Source organism: Perca fluviatilis, chromosome 5 (assembly GCF_010015445.1).
Source record: "Perca fluviatilis chromosome 5, GENO_Pfluv_1.0, whole genome shotgun sequence".
Taxonomy (NCBI): Eukaryota; Metazoa; Chordata; class Actinopteri; order Perciformes; family Percidae; genus Perca; species Perca fluviatilis.
The window spans coordinates 40,730,645-40,745,763 of record NC_053116.1 but is presented as its reverse complement, the minus strand read 5'-3'; the positions used below and the strand labels follow the sequence as shown (position 1 = coordinate 40,745,763).

The 15,119-nt window shown below is 39.9% G+C and overlaps 1 protein-coding gene across 1 annotated transcript; it reads right to left on the bottom strand.

The window, feature by feature from the left end:
• Positions 1 to 1,289: 1,289 nt before the first annotated feature.
• LOC120558500 (secretory phospholipase A2 receptor-like) lies at positions 1,290 to 9,847 on the bottom strand. The gene is made up of 6 exons (XM_039799518.1): positions 9,757 to 9,847; positions 4,309 to 4,499; positions 3,392 to 3,605; positions 2,477 to 2,818; positions 1,588 to 1,679; positions 1,290 to 1,518 (listed from the first exon to the last, which is right to left on the bottom strand). The coding sequence occupies exons 1-6, from the start codon at positions 9,791 to 9,793 to the stop codon at positions 1,384 to 1,386; spliced, it is 1,011 nt and encodes a 336-aa protein (XP_039655452.1). The 5' UTR covers positions 9,794 to 9,847; the 3' UTR covers positions 1,290 to 1,383.
• Positions 9,848 to 15,119: the final 5,272 nt, after the last annotated feature.

Genomic DNA, 15,119 nt, shown 5'->3' with positions numbered 1-15,119 from the left:
AATAGGAACATGTTGGTGTTATTTTGTCACTTTTGTCACAATTCGGAGCAGTAGGCTAGTTGGAACCAGTTACCTGCAGGATCTGTGCTAGGCTAAGCTAATGCTGGAGCTGTCAGACAGCGTTACAGCACGCACTGAGATGAGAAGGGTATGTATGGACTTGTCTTACTCTGGGGGTTACGGTGAATAAGCTAAATTCCCAATAATCCCCCAATAATAAGTTTTTTCCCCCAGCATATTTCCTTGGAGAACGTTGGCACCAAGATCTTGGTTCCAGCTGTCGCCATGGGCCTGCTGCACTCCCTGCTGAGCTCAGCGGTGCTCTGCAATGCCATGCTGCGTCCTGCTGAACCCTGCTGCGTCCTGCTGAACCCTGCTGCTTCCTGCTGAACCCTGCTGCTTCCTGTTACGTCCATCCATGCTCTGCTGGGTCACGCTACATCCTGTAACGCCCTGCAGCGCCCTGATATGACATGAACTACTACGACTACCATTTGAAGTCACTGTTCCATTATTAATGTGACAATTATCGCCACTGTTCATCACATCCCCAACCGGGCCGTCAGACACCGCCTACCAAGAGCCTGGGTCTGTCCCAGGTTTCTTCCCAAGAGGGAGTTTTTCCTCGCCACTGTCGCACTGCTTGCTCTAGAGGGAATTACTGTAATTGTTGGGTCTTTGTAAATTATAGAGTGTGGTCTAGACCTACTCTATCTGTAAAGTGTCTCGAGATAACCTGTGTTATGATTTGATACTATAAATAAAATTGAATTGAATTGAATTGAATTTTCTAAACAGTTATCAGAACAGAGACAGCGGAGCTTCTGCTTGTCAGAGCATCAGCACAAGACGTCCGTAATTATGACTATGCTAATGTAGCTAACTTCAGCTATCAACAATAACGGTCTGTGGTTAGGAAAGACTAGGATTACCACTATGTGATTAGGGAGATATGAAACCACAGTCAGCTGAACTCATCCAGTTGTACAGCAGGGATACAGTATCTCCATGGTTACCACACATTGATCGCTTCGGCATTGACTTTCGCTGAAGGGCCAAAGATTGCGCCCCGTGTGAAAAACCCTTTACTCTCAAACAAAGAAAGACATTTTATCATTAAAATAGATTTTAAAGAAGAATCAGTTAATCAGTAAAACATGTCGGTTATATTTCCCCACAGACGATAAATCAGATAAATATTAAAGTCTTGTTTTATTCTGACAACAGCCTAAAGCCCAAATATAATACGTTTATGATCAAATATGACTAAATAAAGCATCAAATCTGCATGTTTGAGAAGCTAGAAGCTGTGAATATATTTAGTATTTCTGCTTGCAAAGAACCAGACTTTTCTCTGATGAAAGCAGACGCAGCAACTCAACATTACAGCTCCTCCCTCTCCCTCCTCCTCTTGTTGGTCTTCTTGTCTTCCTTGAGGAAGACTTTTCCATCAGCCTGCTTCCTCCAGCTCAGCTTGATGTTGTCGTCCAGCCCCTGGGCCCTCAGCTTCTGTTTCAGCTGAAACACAAAACTCATCTTATCTCATTGTTTTTTTCATGAAGTAAAACAGTATAAAACCTGATTTACCTGCTTCAACATGGCCTCCATCACAGCAGGGTCATTCAGATCCAGATTCTTCTTGTTCTCAAACTTCACTTTCATCACTTTCTTTGAAACCACTTTGAAAAAATCACACACACACACACACACACACACACAAAGACACACACACACACACACACACACACACACACACACACACACACAAAGACACACACACACACACACACAGACACACACACAGGTTATGGTTAGGTGCCCTGAAGTCAACGGTTGCAACGCTGCCTGGAAGTCGCCGTTGGGGGCTTAAAACACCATCAAGCACTTATAATCTGCAGCTGATCACCACTGCATGCTAACTTTACTAACTATTCCATGGAAATGATCCACATCATCATGTTCACATTTACTCTCCACAACTTCATGTTTGGTGTTTAGAATTAGCACCTAGTTTAGCACTAGGGAGGTAACGATGGTTAAAAATGGATAGAAATGTGTAACGATAACAACCGGTTGAGATAAGAAATTAATGTTGATGCAGTTTTTAAACGTCCTAGAGCGTAATCTACTTTAGATTGACCTTGTTTGACTTCAGACGTCACTATGTCTTCTTAGTTTATTTATTTCAAGAGATTTGTTTCTATTAATTTAGTTATATAAATGTGTTTTAAACATCTAACTTTGTTCTTTAAGATAAAATACAGTTTAGGAGTCACTTTTGATAAGAGGACACGTCTGTTATACGTCTGTTTATAGAAATAAAGGAAGATTTTCACTCATTCTGTTAAAAACATCTTGAGAAAACCGTATCATCAACTTAAAATCCTGAATCAAATCGTGAGTTGAGTATATCGTTACATCTCTATTGTCCTGAATCTAAATGTAAAAGCTGTTTGAATCCTGGGTTAGCACTCACCTGGACCGTAGCAAATGAACGCTCTCTCCATGTCACAGGGCCAGTCCTCCCAGGCTCCTGATTGGCTGAAGTCTGCAGCCACACAAATCTCGTTCCCGTTGTTGCTATCAGGTTGCCCTTTCTTCCAGAAGCTGAATGAGGAGGTACTTCCATCTGACCACTTCCAGGAGTCTCTGAAAAGGCCGATCCAGACATTGTATCCTCCAGGTAGCATCGCCTGTACCTTCTGGTTCTCTGTCATGTTTCTCACACTGGCCAGGTCTGTGTGGTGAGCTCTGCAGTAGCTCTGGGCTTTAGTCCATGTGATAGGGGTGGGGACGATGACAAAAGTCACATTTGACCCTGAAAATGAAGCACAGAGAAGTGTAGAGGCAGCATAACATACAACCTCCCATCCATCTACATCTGTGATTCATGTCTTTATAATATCTACAATAAATCCACTGAGATATAAAGAACATCAATAAACTAACTAATGAATAACTTTATGTCTTAACAGTCTCTCCACATTAATAAAAATGTCCTTAAATCTAAAAAAACAATATTATATTGTTGTTTTTCTGCATATGAAATATTTCCTCAGGTTAATTAAACACACTTTATGTTCATATTGTAAGATGTGTGCACGTGAACATGCACAAGTCAAATCTCTATAATATAATATAATATAATATAATATAATATAATATGTCTCTGGTGGTGATGCTGATGAACCACTGAGCTGTTTTCCTGCTCTCATTCCTGCCGTCTTATTATCTGCTGCTCAGTCAGCTGTGAAGCTCTTTGAACGGCACTAACCTGTGTGAAAGCTGCTTTTCGTCAGAGTGACTGACTGATACTACAGAGGCCTGAATAATGAAAACAAAGAGGCAAAGAGAAGCAGAGAAGAGAAACTTCACTAGTTAATATTCTCACCTCTGACATCTGCGCAGACTGGATACGTGCTGCTGTCATAACCGTAGTCATACCAGAGTCCATCAGGACCCATCACTATGAAGGCTTTTTCACTGTATCCAACGTCTGGTTCTCCAAGCCTCCATCGTCTGAACTCCGTCTCCCCGGGTTTGTAGAAACTTGTGTCTGACAGTGACCACCTCCAGCTGTCAGCAGACAGTCCTATCCAGGCTCTCTGATTGTGATATAAAGAATTAGACTCTGCTCGAGCTATTTGGTTAAATAAGGTTAAATAAGGTGCAATAATAAATAAATAAAATAAAAAACTGGACGTCAGGAGATGTGTTTGTTATGTTGAAGTGATGGTGAACAACATCCACAGCCTTCGTTCTGAGTACAAATATATTCAAATCTTTATGTGAAGTTAATTTGAGGCTGGCCATCAATCGTACTACAGGCTGTAGTAGACCGCCGTTGCACGATAAGGAACATTTGGGTCGGTAACGTTACTCCCGGTAGTGCACATTGGGCGCGCGGTCTTCACCACTTCTGACCTGTACAAGTGCGTCTGTTTAACCATGAAATGGCTTAAAACGTAATCGCAATTCATTATTTATATTTGGCAAATAACGTTTCCATCAGCGTTTATCGCATACGCCGTTTACCGATTAAGAGAAATCTGATAAGGTCAAACGTATGCATACTTCTTTTTGAATTTTTCATTCAATATCACTTAATTTGCATAAAAACGTGTGACTGGAAACTCGGCTATTGTCTGCTGAAGGTTAAACTCAAACACTTTAGACTTCTACTCTACTACATTTCAAAGAGGAATATTCTACTTTTTACTGCTCTACATTTAGTTATTAGTTCCTATGGAGGGTTTCAAACCTGCTGTCAGAAAGACTTTGAGATGAAAGAGAGAAAAGTGAACTCACGTAGCTGTTGTTGGAGTAGAACATGTTGTCTAAATCTGCCATGTTGGTCAGGTTATTCATAACCTCCATGCTGTCTACAGTGGCCAGGTCTGCGTCTTTCTCTCTGCAGTATCTTTGGGCTTCAGTAAAGTTCTTCCTGTCATAAACAAAATAGTACTGACGTCCAGCAGCTGATGAGACAGCACTCAGCCCTGTAGGGACACACACATTTAATATCAACAACTTCTTAAAGACATTTCATATCACTGTTATATGGATAATATACAATTGTATGTTCTAGTTACACCAACAGCACCTGCTCTCTGTTTCTTTACATGACTCAGGTTTTATGATAGAATAGAATAGATGTTTGTTGCCATTTACACAGGTACAGGACCGTACAGGTACGTTAAGTGGAATTTGTGTGCCTTGTTCTTAGAGTCAGCTTCACAAAACTAGAAAATGCATTTCCTGCAGTAAAATGCGTGTGGAAGCTGAGAAGCTAAATTGCTACGGCTAAACTGGATTACTGGCTTAAACGTGTTAAAAGAAGGTGAAGTTGTAGGAAAATGTTAAAAAAGTTTCTAAGTTGTTTCCGGGGACGCGGCCAGCTGTCGACACCATTTGTTTGTCTGTTTTTTATTCTCGTTTTCTGAGTGTTTTTACAAAGCATTCATTTAGTTAGATTTGTAGCCTAAATCACTTGCTAAAAATAGCATCTCACCATGGACTTTATCGTAATGAAAATCGCTTTTCTATGGATACTACTTTGTCAAGACTACTTCACTTACACCCACGAGCACCTGCTCTCCCTACGACCAATTGGTGTAGCCCCACCAACTCTTCCTGCCAAGTGTGTGGAAATCCGACGGCCTGCTAAATGGCCAGAGAGGAGGAAGAAAGCAAGGAAGAAAGCAAGGAAAAAGCGAGGTTCAAGGGGATTAGTGAGGCACCGACTTTTGAGACGCCGCAACAGATTCCCACTGACTGTCATCGCTCTGACCAATGTTCGATCGGTAAGCAACAAACTCGATGAACTGGCGTTAAGAGCAGAACGTGACTGTGAATTCAGACAGAGCAACCTTGTGTGTTTGACGGAATCATGGCTCAAAGACTATCATGAAACTCCAACTCTGTCTGGGTATACCACCATGAGGGCAGACAGAAACCATCATAGGAGGGGGGCTGTGTTTATTTGTCGACAATCGTTGGGCTGCACAGTATTGCGTTCGGGAGCAGGTGTGCACAACGGACTATGAAATATTGACTGTATCTCTCAGACCATTCTTCCTCCTGCGAGAGTTCGGTCAAATTACTGTTATTCTTGTATATGTGCCCGGTCCAAATGACGAAGCAGCAGGGGAAAAATAACAGAGAGCTATAAGGATGCACTCGCCTGATCTGCAGACCAGTACGTCTTCGTCTTCAGGGATTTTAACTCATGTAACTTGTCTATACATCTGCCCACTGTTCATCACCCTTGAGCGCTGCTATGGAAATATCCCTGAGGCACATAAAGCGGTGTGTAGACCACCCCGACCATAATGTAATTCACCTCCTGCCTAACTATAAAGCTATGCTCAAAAGGACGAAACCAGACATCAAGCAGATACAGGTGTGGTCTGAAATAAACAAAGATCAACTCAGGGACTGCTTTGACAACACAAATTGGGACACCTTCTTTGAATCCTGCCAGGATGGGAATGAACTTACGGACACTATAACATCATACATTAAATTCTGTGTGTCTGAAACAAAGACTATTAAAATAATCCCAAATAATAAACCATGGGTTTCCAAACAATTGAAAACCTGTCTTAATGAAGGAGAGATTGCCTTTTGCTCAGGCAATATGGAATTAGTGCAGGAAAAAAGGAAACAATTAAGGGGGCAGGGAGTATCCTCAAGGCAAAAATTGAATACAAGATAGAGAGTTGTCATGATTGTGAGTTTCTGTTATGTTCTGTTTCCTGTTTTATTTTGAAATCAGTTTTCTCTCTTGTCTTGTCTTATTTTACTTCCTGTATTTTCCCTCCCTTGTGATTGCCCTAATGTGTTTCACCTGTTTCCCAGCCTTGTTTCACCTGTCCCCTATTTGTCCTTGTTACCTGGTCTATTTAGTCTCTGTTCTGTCTTAAGGCCCGTTGACATTGTACGCGCAAACGGCAGCGCTGCGCTATGAAACCCATTATAGTCAATGGCTTGCGCGCGCAAGAACTGGTCTGCCGCTGTGCTGAGCAAAGCGCAGGGCAGCGGCATCTTGCGGCTGGCTGCTCTTGCGCGTGCCGTGGTCAAAGTTCAAAATGGTTCAACTTTGACCGCGGCACGCGCAAGAGCGGCTGCGGTGCGCTGTGACGTGCATTCAGGTGTCTGGAAAAAAACAGAAAAAAGTAAACACCGAATACACGTGGATCCACAAACGGAACGTGGACGAGAGGTTGATTTTGGCCGTCAGCGATCTCCCAGAGCTGTACAACACAGTTCGAGGTCGTACAGAGACCTCAGACGCAAAACTATGCTGTGGTGCATATTTCCACAATAATAGGCATGCCAGATGTGTAGCTAATTTAAATCATTCAGGTTTGTTTTAGCTATGTGAAATCAACATGGACATGTCTTCACTAAAAACACTCTTTTTAGTCTTCGTTACTCTTTTGCAAAAAACAAGACACAACAACAGAGCCAGTTTATGGAGTGGGAACTTTTAAGTACCTAGGTACGGTTCTTGACAACCATCTGAGTTTTTCAGATAACACAGATTATATTTTTAAGAAATGCTCACAATGACTCAGTCTCCTCAGAAGACTGAGCTGTCTGGGTGTCAGTGCTCAGATTACTGAGCTAGTATACGCTCCACACATTGAAAGTTTTATTTTTTAACCTTTCACCTTTCTGCTTGGTTTGGCCATTTAAGCTACAAACTCACGGGATAGTGTCAATTGCTAGCAAAATATTGGGATAACCCCCAAAACTCCTGACCCAAATATGTACTGAAAGAATGAGGAAGAAAGCTAGGAAAATCACTGCAGATAGTACACACCCTCTTTCCAGCCAGTTTGAGCTCTTGAAGTCTGGGTTGAATAATTCCAATATTGTATGAAAGATTTGTGTTGTCAAAGCATTCCCTGAGTTGATCTTTGTTTATTTCAGACCACATCTGTATCTGCTTGATGTCTGCTTTCGTCCTTTTGAGCATAGCTTTATAGTTAGGCAGGAGGTGAATTACATTATGGTCGGGGTGGTCTACACACTGCTTTATATGCCTCAGGGATATTTCCATAGCAGCGCTCAAGGGTCCAATTTAAGTGTGTAGGACAGTCAACATATGTGATGCTCATGCTCAACTGAATTTGGATAAATAAGTAGTTGCGTAAGATGGAAAATAGGTCAAATTAGGAAATCTCAATCAGCCTTGTTCAATATTTCAAAAAATATGAAAATAAAATAAAAAATAAAAATTTCAAGTTGTATAAAACTTCCTATGAGTGAAAGTTGTGGAATATTTCAAAGAGACACTTTTCTGCTTTTTTTGACTTTTCCCGACTTTTAGTGTTATATAATTTTTTTGTGTAATAGATGTGAAGTTGTGCGTAAAATTGCCGCTAGTAAACCCAGTAGTGTGAGTAGTTACTGGAACACAAACTAAAAAAAACAATAACGTTAGTTGAGCTCACTGCAAAAGCGCTTGATGATAAATTGAAAAGGTTGCAAAATGCTAGAAAGGCTAAGCTACACAACGACAGCCTCTTAAAAAATCAATAAAAGGGTTGATATTAAAGAGATGAAATACAGGTATATAGAATGCAAAGCCGTCCCTCCTTCTGTGATTTTATTAGGCTAATGACATTTAGGGTTGGAGGTCAACCGTATCCTTCTCACCTTTGTTTACCCCTGACCAGCTTTCATGGCTGCAGTGGAAATTGAAACTCACATTTTTTTAAATTTTATTCACACAAAAAACATTAATGGTGAACATTTTTTACTTTAGACAAAAGCAAAGAACAACTGAAATGAGTCAGTAGACACAATAATTTACATTTCAGGCGAAACGCAAAGGTTCCGCTTTTTCAAAAACATGTTTGATGTCATTTTGTTGGAAGAATGCCAAAAACAAAGTGACCAAAACCTTTAGAGAATGATCCTGAGTAGTTTCAACACAGTGACAACACTGGGTCCAAACCTATGTGGCTGGACTGTATATAGAGACGGAGCATCATACTCTGGGGGGGCAATTATCTGCTCTCCGTTGACTTGTATAGCCTGAAGGTTTCCTCCTCCTCTATTCCGTCTGCTAGCAAACAGGAACATGTCTAAAAGCTGCTGTGTGCTGATATTCACTACCAACAGGGCCAAGAACCCAGAACTTAAGTTTTTATAAGCTGCTGAATCGAAAAACTGAACTTTGATGAAGACAAAAGTTGAAACAGACGTGAAGAATCAGCAGAGAGAACGGAGAGACTGTGGGATCCTGACACCTAACAACATAATGTTAGCTTAGTGTGAGGATCCCACAGTCTTCCCATCCTCCCTCCTGATTCCTGTCAATGACCTCATCGTCCACTAGTTGACAGCGACTTGACTTTCATCACATCAGAGTCGACTTTAAAAGATCTGAAGTCATGCAACCCCTACTGCCCATAGGTGCTGCCTGAGCAGGCACAGCCCGCCCAGTGGCTTGTTTTAATTTGGTTGACCAATCACAACAGAGTGGGCCAGCTGACCAATCAGAGCAGACTGGGCTTTTCAGGAAGGCGGGCCAAGTGCTCAGAGTGTTTCAAGTGAAGGGCAGAATGGGAAACATTATAAGTTGTTGAAACATCAAAACATGTAAGCCTTTTCTAGTAGACCCCAACACAACAAATATGATGCTGAAAAATATTATAATTGGGGCTCTTTAAGGTTTAAATTGAGTATGAATCTGTAAAATAAGACTTGAGTATGCATGACTCAGCAAATGATGACAATACGGTGAATGGTGCTGAATCAGCATTCACACAAATATATTATATACATAAGAATATATAAGGAATACAATGAAAATATGAAGCTTAATGACAACATAAAAAAATAAATATATATACACACACACACACAGTAGAAGAAGAATATAAAGAACAAACCGCTGTAAGATGAATAAAGTTATAATTACAAAAGTAATATAGTATATTTAAATAGTTTATTTTTTTTATTACGCAATAGTTTTTTTTTTTTGGTTTTTTTTTTTTTTTTTTTTTTTTTTTGTCTCTTTTAAAGTTAACTGGGCCGAGCCCTCTGCTGTGTTGTGACAAGAATTATTTCACAAGAAGGAGCTCATAACGTAACTAATGATTAACTGTGCTGTACTTCATTTATTTGTGGATTTGATTTGCAAATAAATGAATAAAATGTGATAAGAGTTCTGTAGCCAAAAGGATATATAGATGTGTAAAAAAAGACTATAAACATTTATAAAACATATTAAACACTCACCTGATGCAGCCATGATGAGCAGAAGCAGTTTGTCCATCTTGTCTGCTCTCCGTCCTCCTCACTGTGTGACTCCAGACAGACCGCTGCTCATATAACTCATTGTTCCACATGAACAGTGAACAACACCTCCGTACTGTTTGGCTGCCAGGACATTTTTCACAGGTAACAACTATTTACATGTTAGGCAAATAACAGACACAATAGAGAAAAGAAAAGGTTCCTCTTTTTCTAAAACATGTTTGATGCCATTTGTTGGCCTGCAGCCATAAACAAATATGTTTTTTTATTTCAATTTAACCTTTATTAACCCAGGCAAGTCATAAAGAACAGATTCTTATTTGCAATAGCAGCCTGGCAAAGTGTCTTAAAGTGCAACACTCGCCAAAATGCAACTTAAGGTCTTTTTGTGAATGTACCGGAGTTAAACGAAGTTTATGTAAATAACACTTGCCTGCTGGCTTCTGCTCTCTGCTGTTGTTGTTGCTGCTGTAAGACGAGTGCTTAGGGACCGTCTACAAATTACAACACCGAAAAAGAGATGCAACAAAAATATTTATTAATTTAACTTTTTTTTTAAAGTAAGCGCTGTAGTATAATTAGCAGGAGACAAGTAATAATTGAGTTAAGTTTGGAGACATTACCTTATTTAATCATTAAATTAATACATATTTTTGTTGTATCTCTTTTCGGTGTAGTAATTTGTAGACGGTCCCTAAGCACTCGTCTAACTGCAGGTAGCAGCAGCAGCAGCAGCAGCAACAGAGAGCTGAAGAGAGCAGGCAAGTGTTCATAAAGTTCTGGTGTACTTACAAACTTTCCAATCCATCGTTTTATGAGAGCATAACCTTTTTGTACTACTTGTAGACGTTTGGTATCATTTCGGGCATTATTAGTGGGGTCGTTTACGATATAAGATAGATACAAACGTGGGTCCATTTGCCCCTGCGCTAAGCTATTCAGCTGATAACGCTACTCTAGCTAACTCTCCCAATGTTAGACCCAGGTGAAAAAAGCTTCTGGGGGGGTGTTCAGCTCGAGGTCATGGTGCAAAGGACCCTAGGGTGAAATTACTCCGAACCATCGCTTTAAGGTCTCCTAATAGGCTATGTAATATTGGTTGGGCTGAAAATGGCCCTGGTGCTGTTCTATGGGTCCTGATGCTACCCTGTTAAATGGGCCTGGATTGAAACAAGAGTTTTTTTTCCGAATATGGCCTGCTCATAAATATTTACATGAGATGCGCACTGATTGGTTGAGCAATTGGTTGTTCGTCTATTATTTCATTACTAAATTCACTTATGAGAATTTTTTATGTGAGAAATCAACTATGTAAAGGTCAAATATGTGCCATTTTACGAAAATTGATGTGATTGACTGTGTGTCTGAGTTCATGAGCTCAGTGACAGCGGCTGGTGCTGCGTGGGTTGCTGCCTCGCCGCCTGGCCTGTCCTTTCACAGACCCCGGGTACACTTTTGGCATAACTATAGTATATTTAGGGCCCAAGCACGTTGGGACCTTGCACTTTCGTGCGAAGGAACCTATTGTTTTTGGTCAGATTATTATTATTTTTCCGAGTCCTTCGTCGCATTTTTGAGGGCTTTAGAATGCACACGTCACAACTGGTGAAAATTGCAAAGTTCTGTAGTAACTGGGCTCAGGTGTTGCCAGGGGGCTCCATAGCGCCCCCTAACGTGCTCCTTAATTCCGTCAAAAGTAATAACTTAATATACCAACTTTTGAGGGAACTTAGGTCTCATCTTGAAGGCCATGGTGCTATTTTTAGAAAAAATTACAAAATTCAAACATTTCCGAAATCTTGGTTTTTGTGAAAAAATCTTCATTTTATGAACACTTGTTTTGAGGACTTTAGGATGCACGAAAACTCTCAAACTTTTGCAGCCATGTGAAAAATAGTAAACTCTTTCATCTGAATTCACATTTAGGCTTGGGAGTGGTACGGTTGCTCTATAGCGCCCCCTAATGGGTTTTAGTCCTTGGGCACATTTTTGACGGCCTCAATATATACGAAAACTCACAAAAATTGGCGGCCACATAAACACCTGGGAGCTTTGCGAAAGACTGTACACAAGTGTGTTTCCTTCACTTCTTTGTGTGTTTTCTGTGTTTTGTGTAACCGTGTTGGCCCGTGGCTCGCTCCCGGGTCTCCTCGTGTCTCTCCATGCGCGCTCCCGTGTGCGTGGCGCTGTTTTTTCACTGAGGAGGAGATGGCTGCTGTCAGGTAACACAGAAACACACCTGAGAGAAATACACATCCTTTAATGCAGTAAAAGTACTAACACACACTGTGTTAATACTCCACTACAAGTTAAAGTCCTTCATTCAGACTGCAGTGAAGGTACTACCAGCAAGAGATGAAGTAGGTGGTGCAGCGTGAGGAAGCAGGTCTCTACCTCTGGAAGTAGCTTCAGTGTTGAGCCCCCCCTCATCTCATGTTCACCTGGGACAGATTGTCTTTTTAAAAATATGTGGCCTTCACCATGACCTTCATAGTTTAAAGAAAAGAAGAAGAAAAACCGTGCTTAATGGTCAAATGCAATATGAAAATATTAGGGCTGGGTATCGCCAGTGATTCTTAAATGTATTCAGATTCTCAAGGTTCTGATTGGATTACATTTCTGAAATATCAGTTCCAACACCAGTTTATTTAGTTTGGATATAAAAGAGATTCAAGAAGAACATTTAATGTGATAATATTTAAACTGTATTCACTACTAATCATGTAGACTTCTTCCCTTTCATCATTAACCAAACTCATGCAAGCATCTGTAATCTGATATGAAAACAGCCGAGTTATTCATTTTTATTTTGACCAAGAGCTGCAGACCGAGATACCTGCTCACTGGAAGTTTATATCCGTCTATCAACTATTTTAGAGTGCACACGATATTCCTGGCCGCGGATATTCTGCTGCTCCTCTGTGGCAGTCAAACAATAATAACAAACCACTTTGAAAGTAGTGAAAGATGGGATTTACATGTACATGTACAAAAGCTATTGCAATTTGACCAAAACAATGATAACTTGCTTTTATCTTGTGCACAAGTGAGTCGAGAAATGTACCAAAGTGACTGAGAACAACTGTGAATGAGTTGAGCTACTCTACAATCTGTCCCTATCTTCCCATGGTTGGGAATCACTGCCCCGGTATAATGTAGAGAGGGAGAGAGCCCTCTGCTGGCAAGATCTGTGCTAACATCCTAGAGACACACCTGGTAACAGAATACAGGTAAGAGACAGGAATAACACCATCACACATCCTAGAGACACACCTGGTAACAGAATACAGGTAAGAGACAGGAATAACACCATCACACATCCTAGAGACACACCTGGTAACAGAATACAGGTAAGAGACAGGAATAACACCATCACACATCCTAGAGACACACCTGGTAACAGAATACAGGTAAGAGACAGGAATAACACCATCACACATCCTAGAGACACACCTGGTAACAGAATACAGGTAAGAGACAAAGTCATCATGTGTTTGACACTTTATGTTTCTCTGAATTAAAGAATGTTTCTGTTTCTTTTTGTTCAATGCAAGAAAACAAAGAATAGAAACAGAAAATGCTGAGTCATGCTGCTGACCACCAACTCATGTTTTAAATAGTTAAAGAAAAGATTCAAACTCTTTTTGTTAGTTCATCATTTTCACAGCTTTATTAAATTCATAAGAACAAAACAATTTGCATTCAAATTCACCCTTAAAAAACTTATTTCTAACTTAAATATATATGTGACAAATAAAAATCCTCAAATGTTCATCTTGAAGAAGCTGGAAGCTGTAAATATTTAGTATTTTAGTTTAGAAGATGTTACAGACACAGAACAAGTCTCATGACTAAGTTTAGGTAAATGTTTAAAGTTTGCATCTCTAATAAGGAGACAGAACAAAAATCATACATATAATCACTTTATAATATTACTCTCACATGAAGAAAGAGACTTATGCTGCGTTACAGACAACATTTTTAGCTCTTAAGTTAAGACTTCAAGTCACGACTCACGACTTGGTAGTGTTCCAGGCAAAGTCACAAGCTGGCTAGCTAAACATTGTGCTGTTGGCAAGGTTCAGGTTAGGCTACCTAACGTCAACGTTTAGCTAGCGCTAGCTAATACTAGCGATTTGTAGTTGGCGACATAGTTTGGGCTTCATTTAATAAACATAACCTGTAGTAGTACACAATCGTATGTGCATTGTTTTGATTACAATGTGCCAAATTACTTTACGTTGCCTATTTATGTCTATTTATTTCTATTTCTCACCGTTAATCACCGCATCTGTCAACAGGGGGCGCCATTGTTGTTTATGTTTGTATGACGTCAAAAACTGTAACTGGGAAAACAACCATCTGGTACCAGTTCACGGGGAGTAAGTTACTGGTTTGACTGCCGCTCCAGGGAACTTGTGAATGTTGAACGTGAATTGAAAATGGCAGAGGGAATCCCTTACATTGAATCCAAACCCAGGGCTTCTTTAAACAAACGTTTTATGTCTTTGTATTGTACAAATATTGATGTGTATTTTGATATCAAAGAGAAGGTTGTGAAAACACGAGTTACGGCTTACCTGGAACGCAGCACTAGTGTGATGAAAGTAGATTTTAAATATTCAAAACTAAAGATAATTTATATTTTAAACAAATGAAATAATGTTAAAACATCTCACCACAACCTGAAAACCATAAACATAAAATATCAGAAATCAGTAAAACATGTCGGTTATATTTCCTCACAGACGATAAATCAGATAAATACTAAAGTCTTGTTTTATCAACAAATAATATTAAGTTTATGATCAAATATAAAAAAGAAAAGCATCAAATCTTCCTGTTTGAGAAGCTGTGAATATATTTAGTTTTTCTGTCTGGAAGATTTACAGTCACATCAAGTTTTAGGTAAATATTTAAAGTTTGCATCTCTAATAACCAGAGCCACACAGAATCTGCTGACAGAATATTACCCAGATTTTAAACAAATTAAAATAAAACTCTGAATGTTACAATATCTCCACCTCCGAGCTGATAAACAATCGGTTAAATTCTGCGGATCACGACTGAAAACTGTAAAAACATCTTCAGATTGTGTGTGTTTATTTTATATATCCCTGAAGGTGACAGCACAACACTAATATATTCACATGATTATCTGTTATATCACTCATTTAAAGATATTCTGACTCATCACAATGAGGCACATTTTTAAGGCCTTTCCACAAGGGGAGCGATTGTCTCGCCTCGTAATTCATTTCAATGAGAGGCAATGTGGGGCAGGGGGCAGTTTGACAGGTGACGCGACAAGAGGGTGCAACCCCGTGACACTGTCGCGCTTGTCA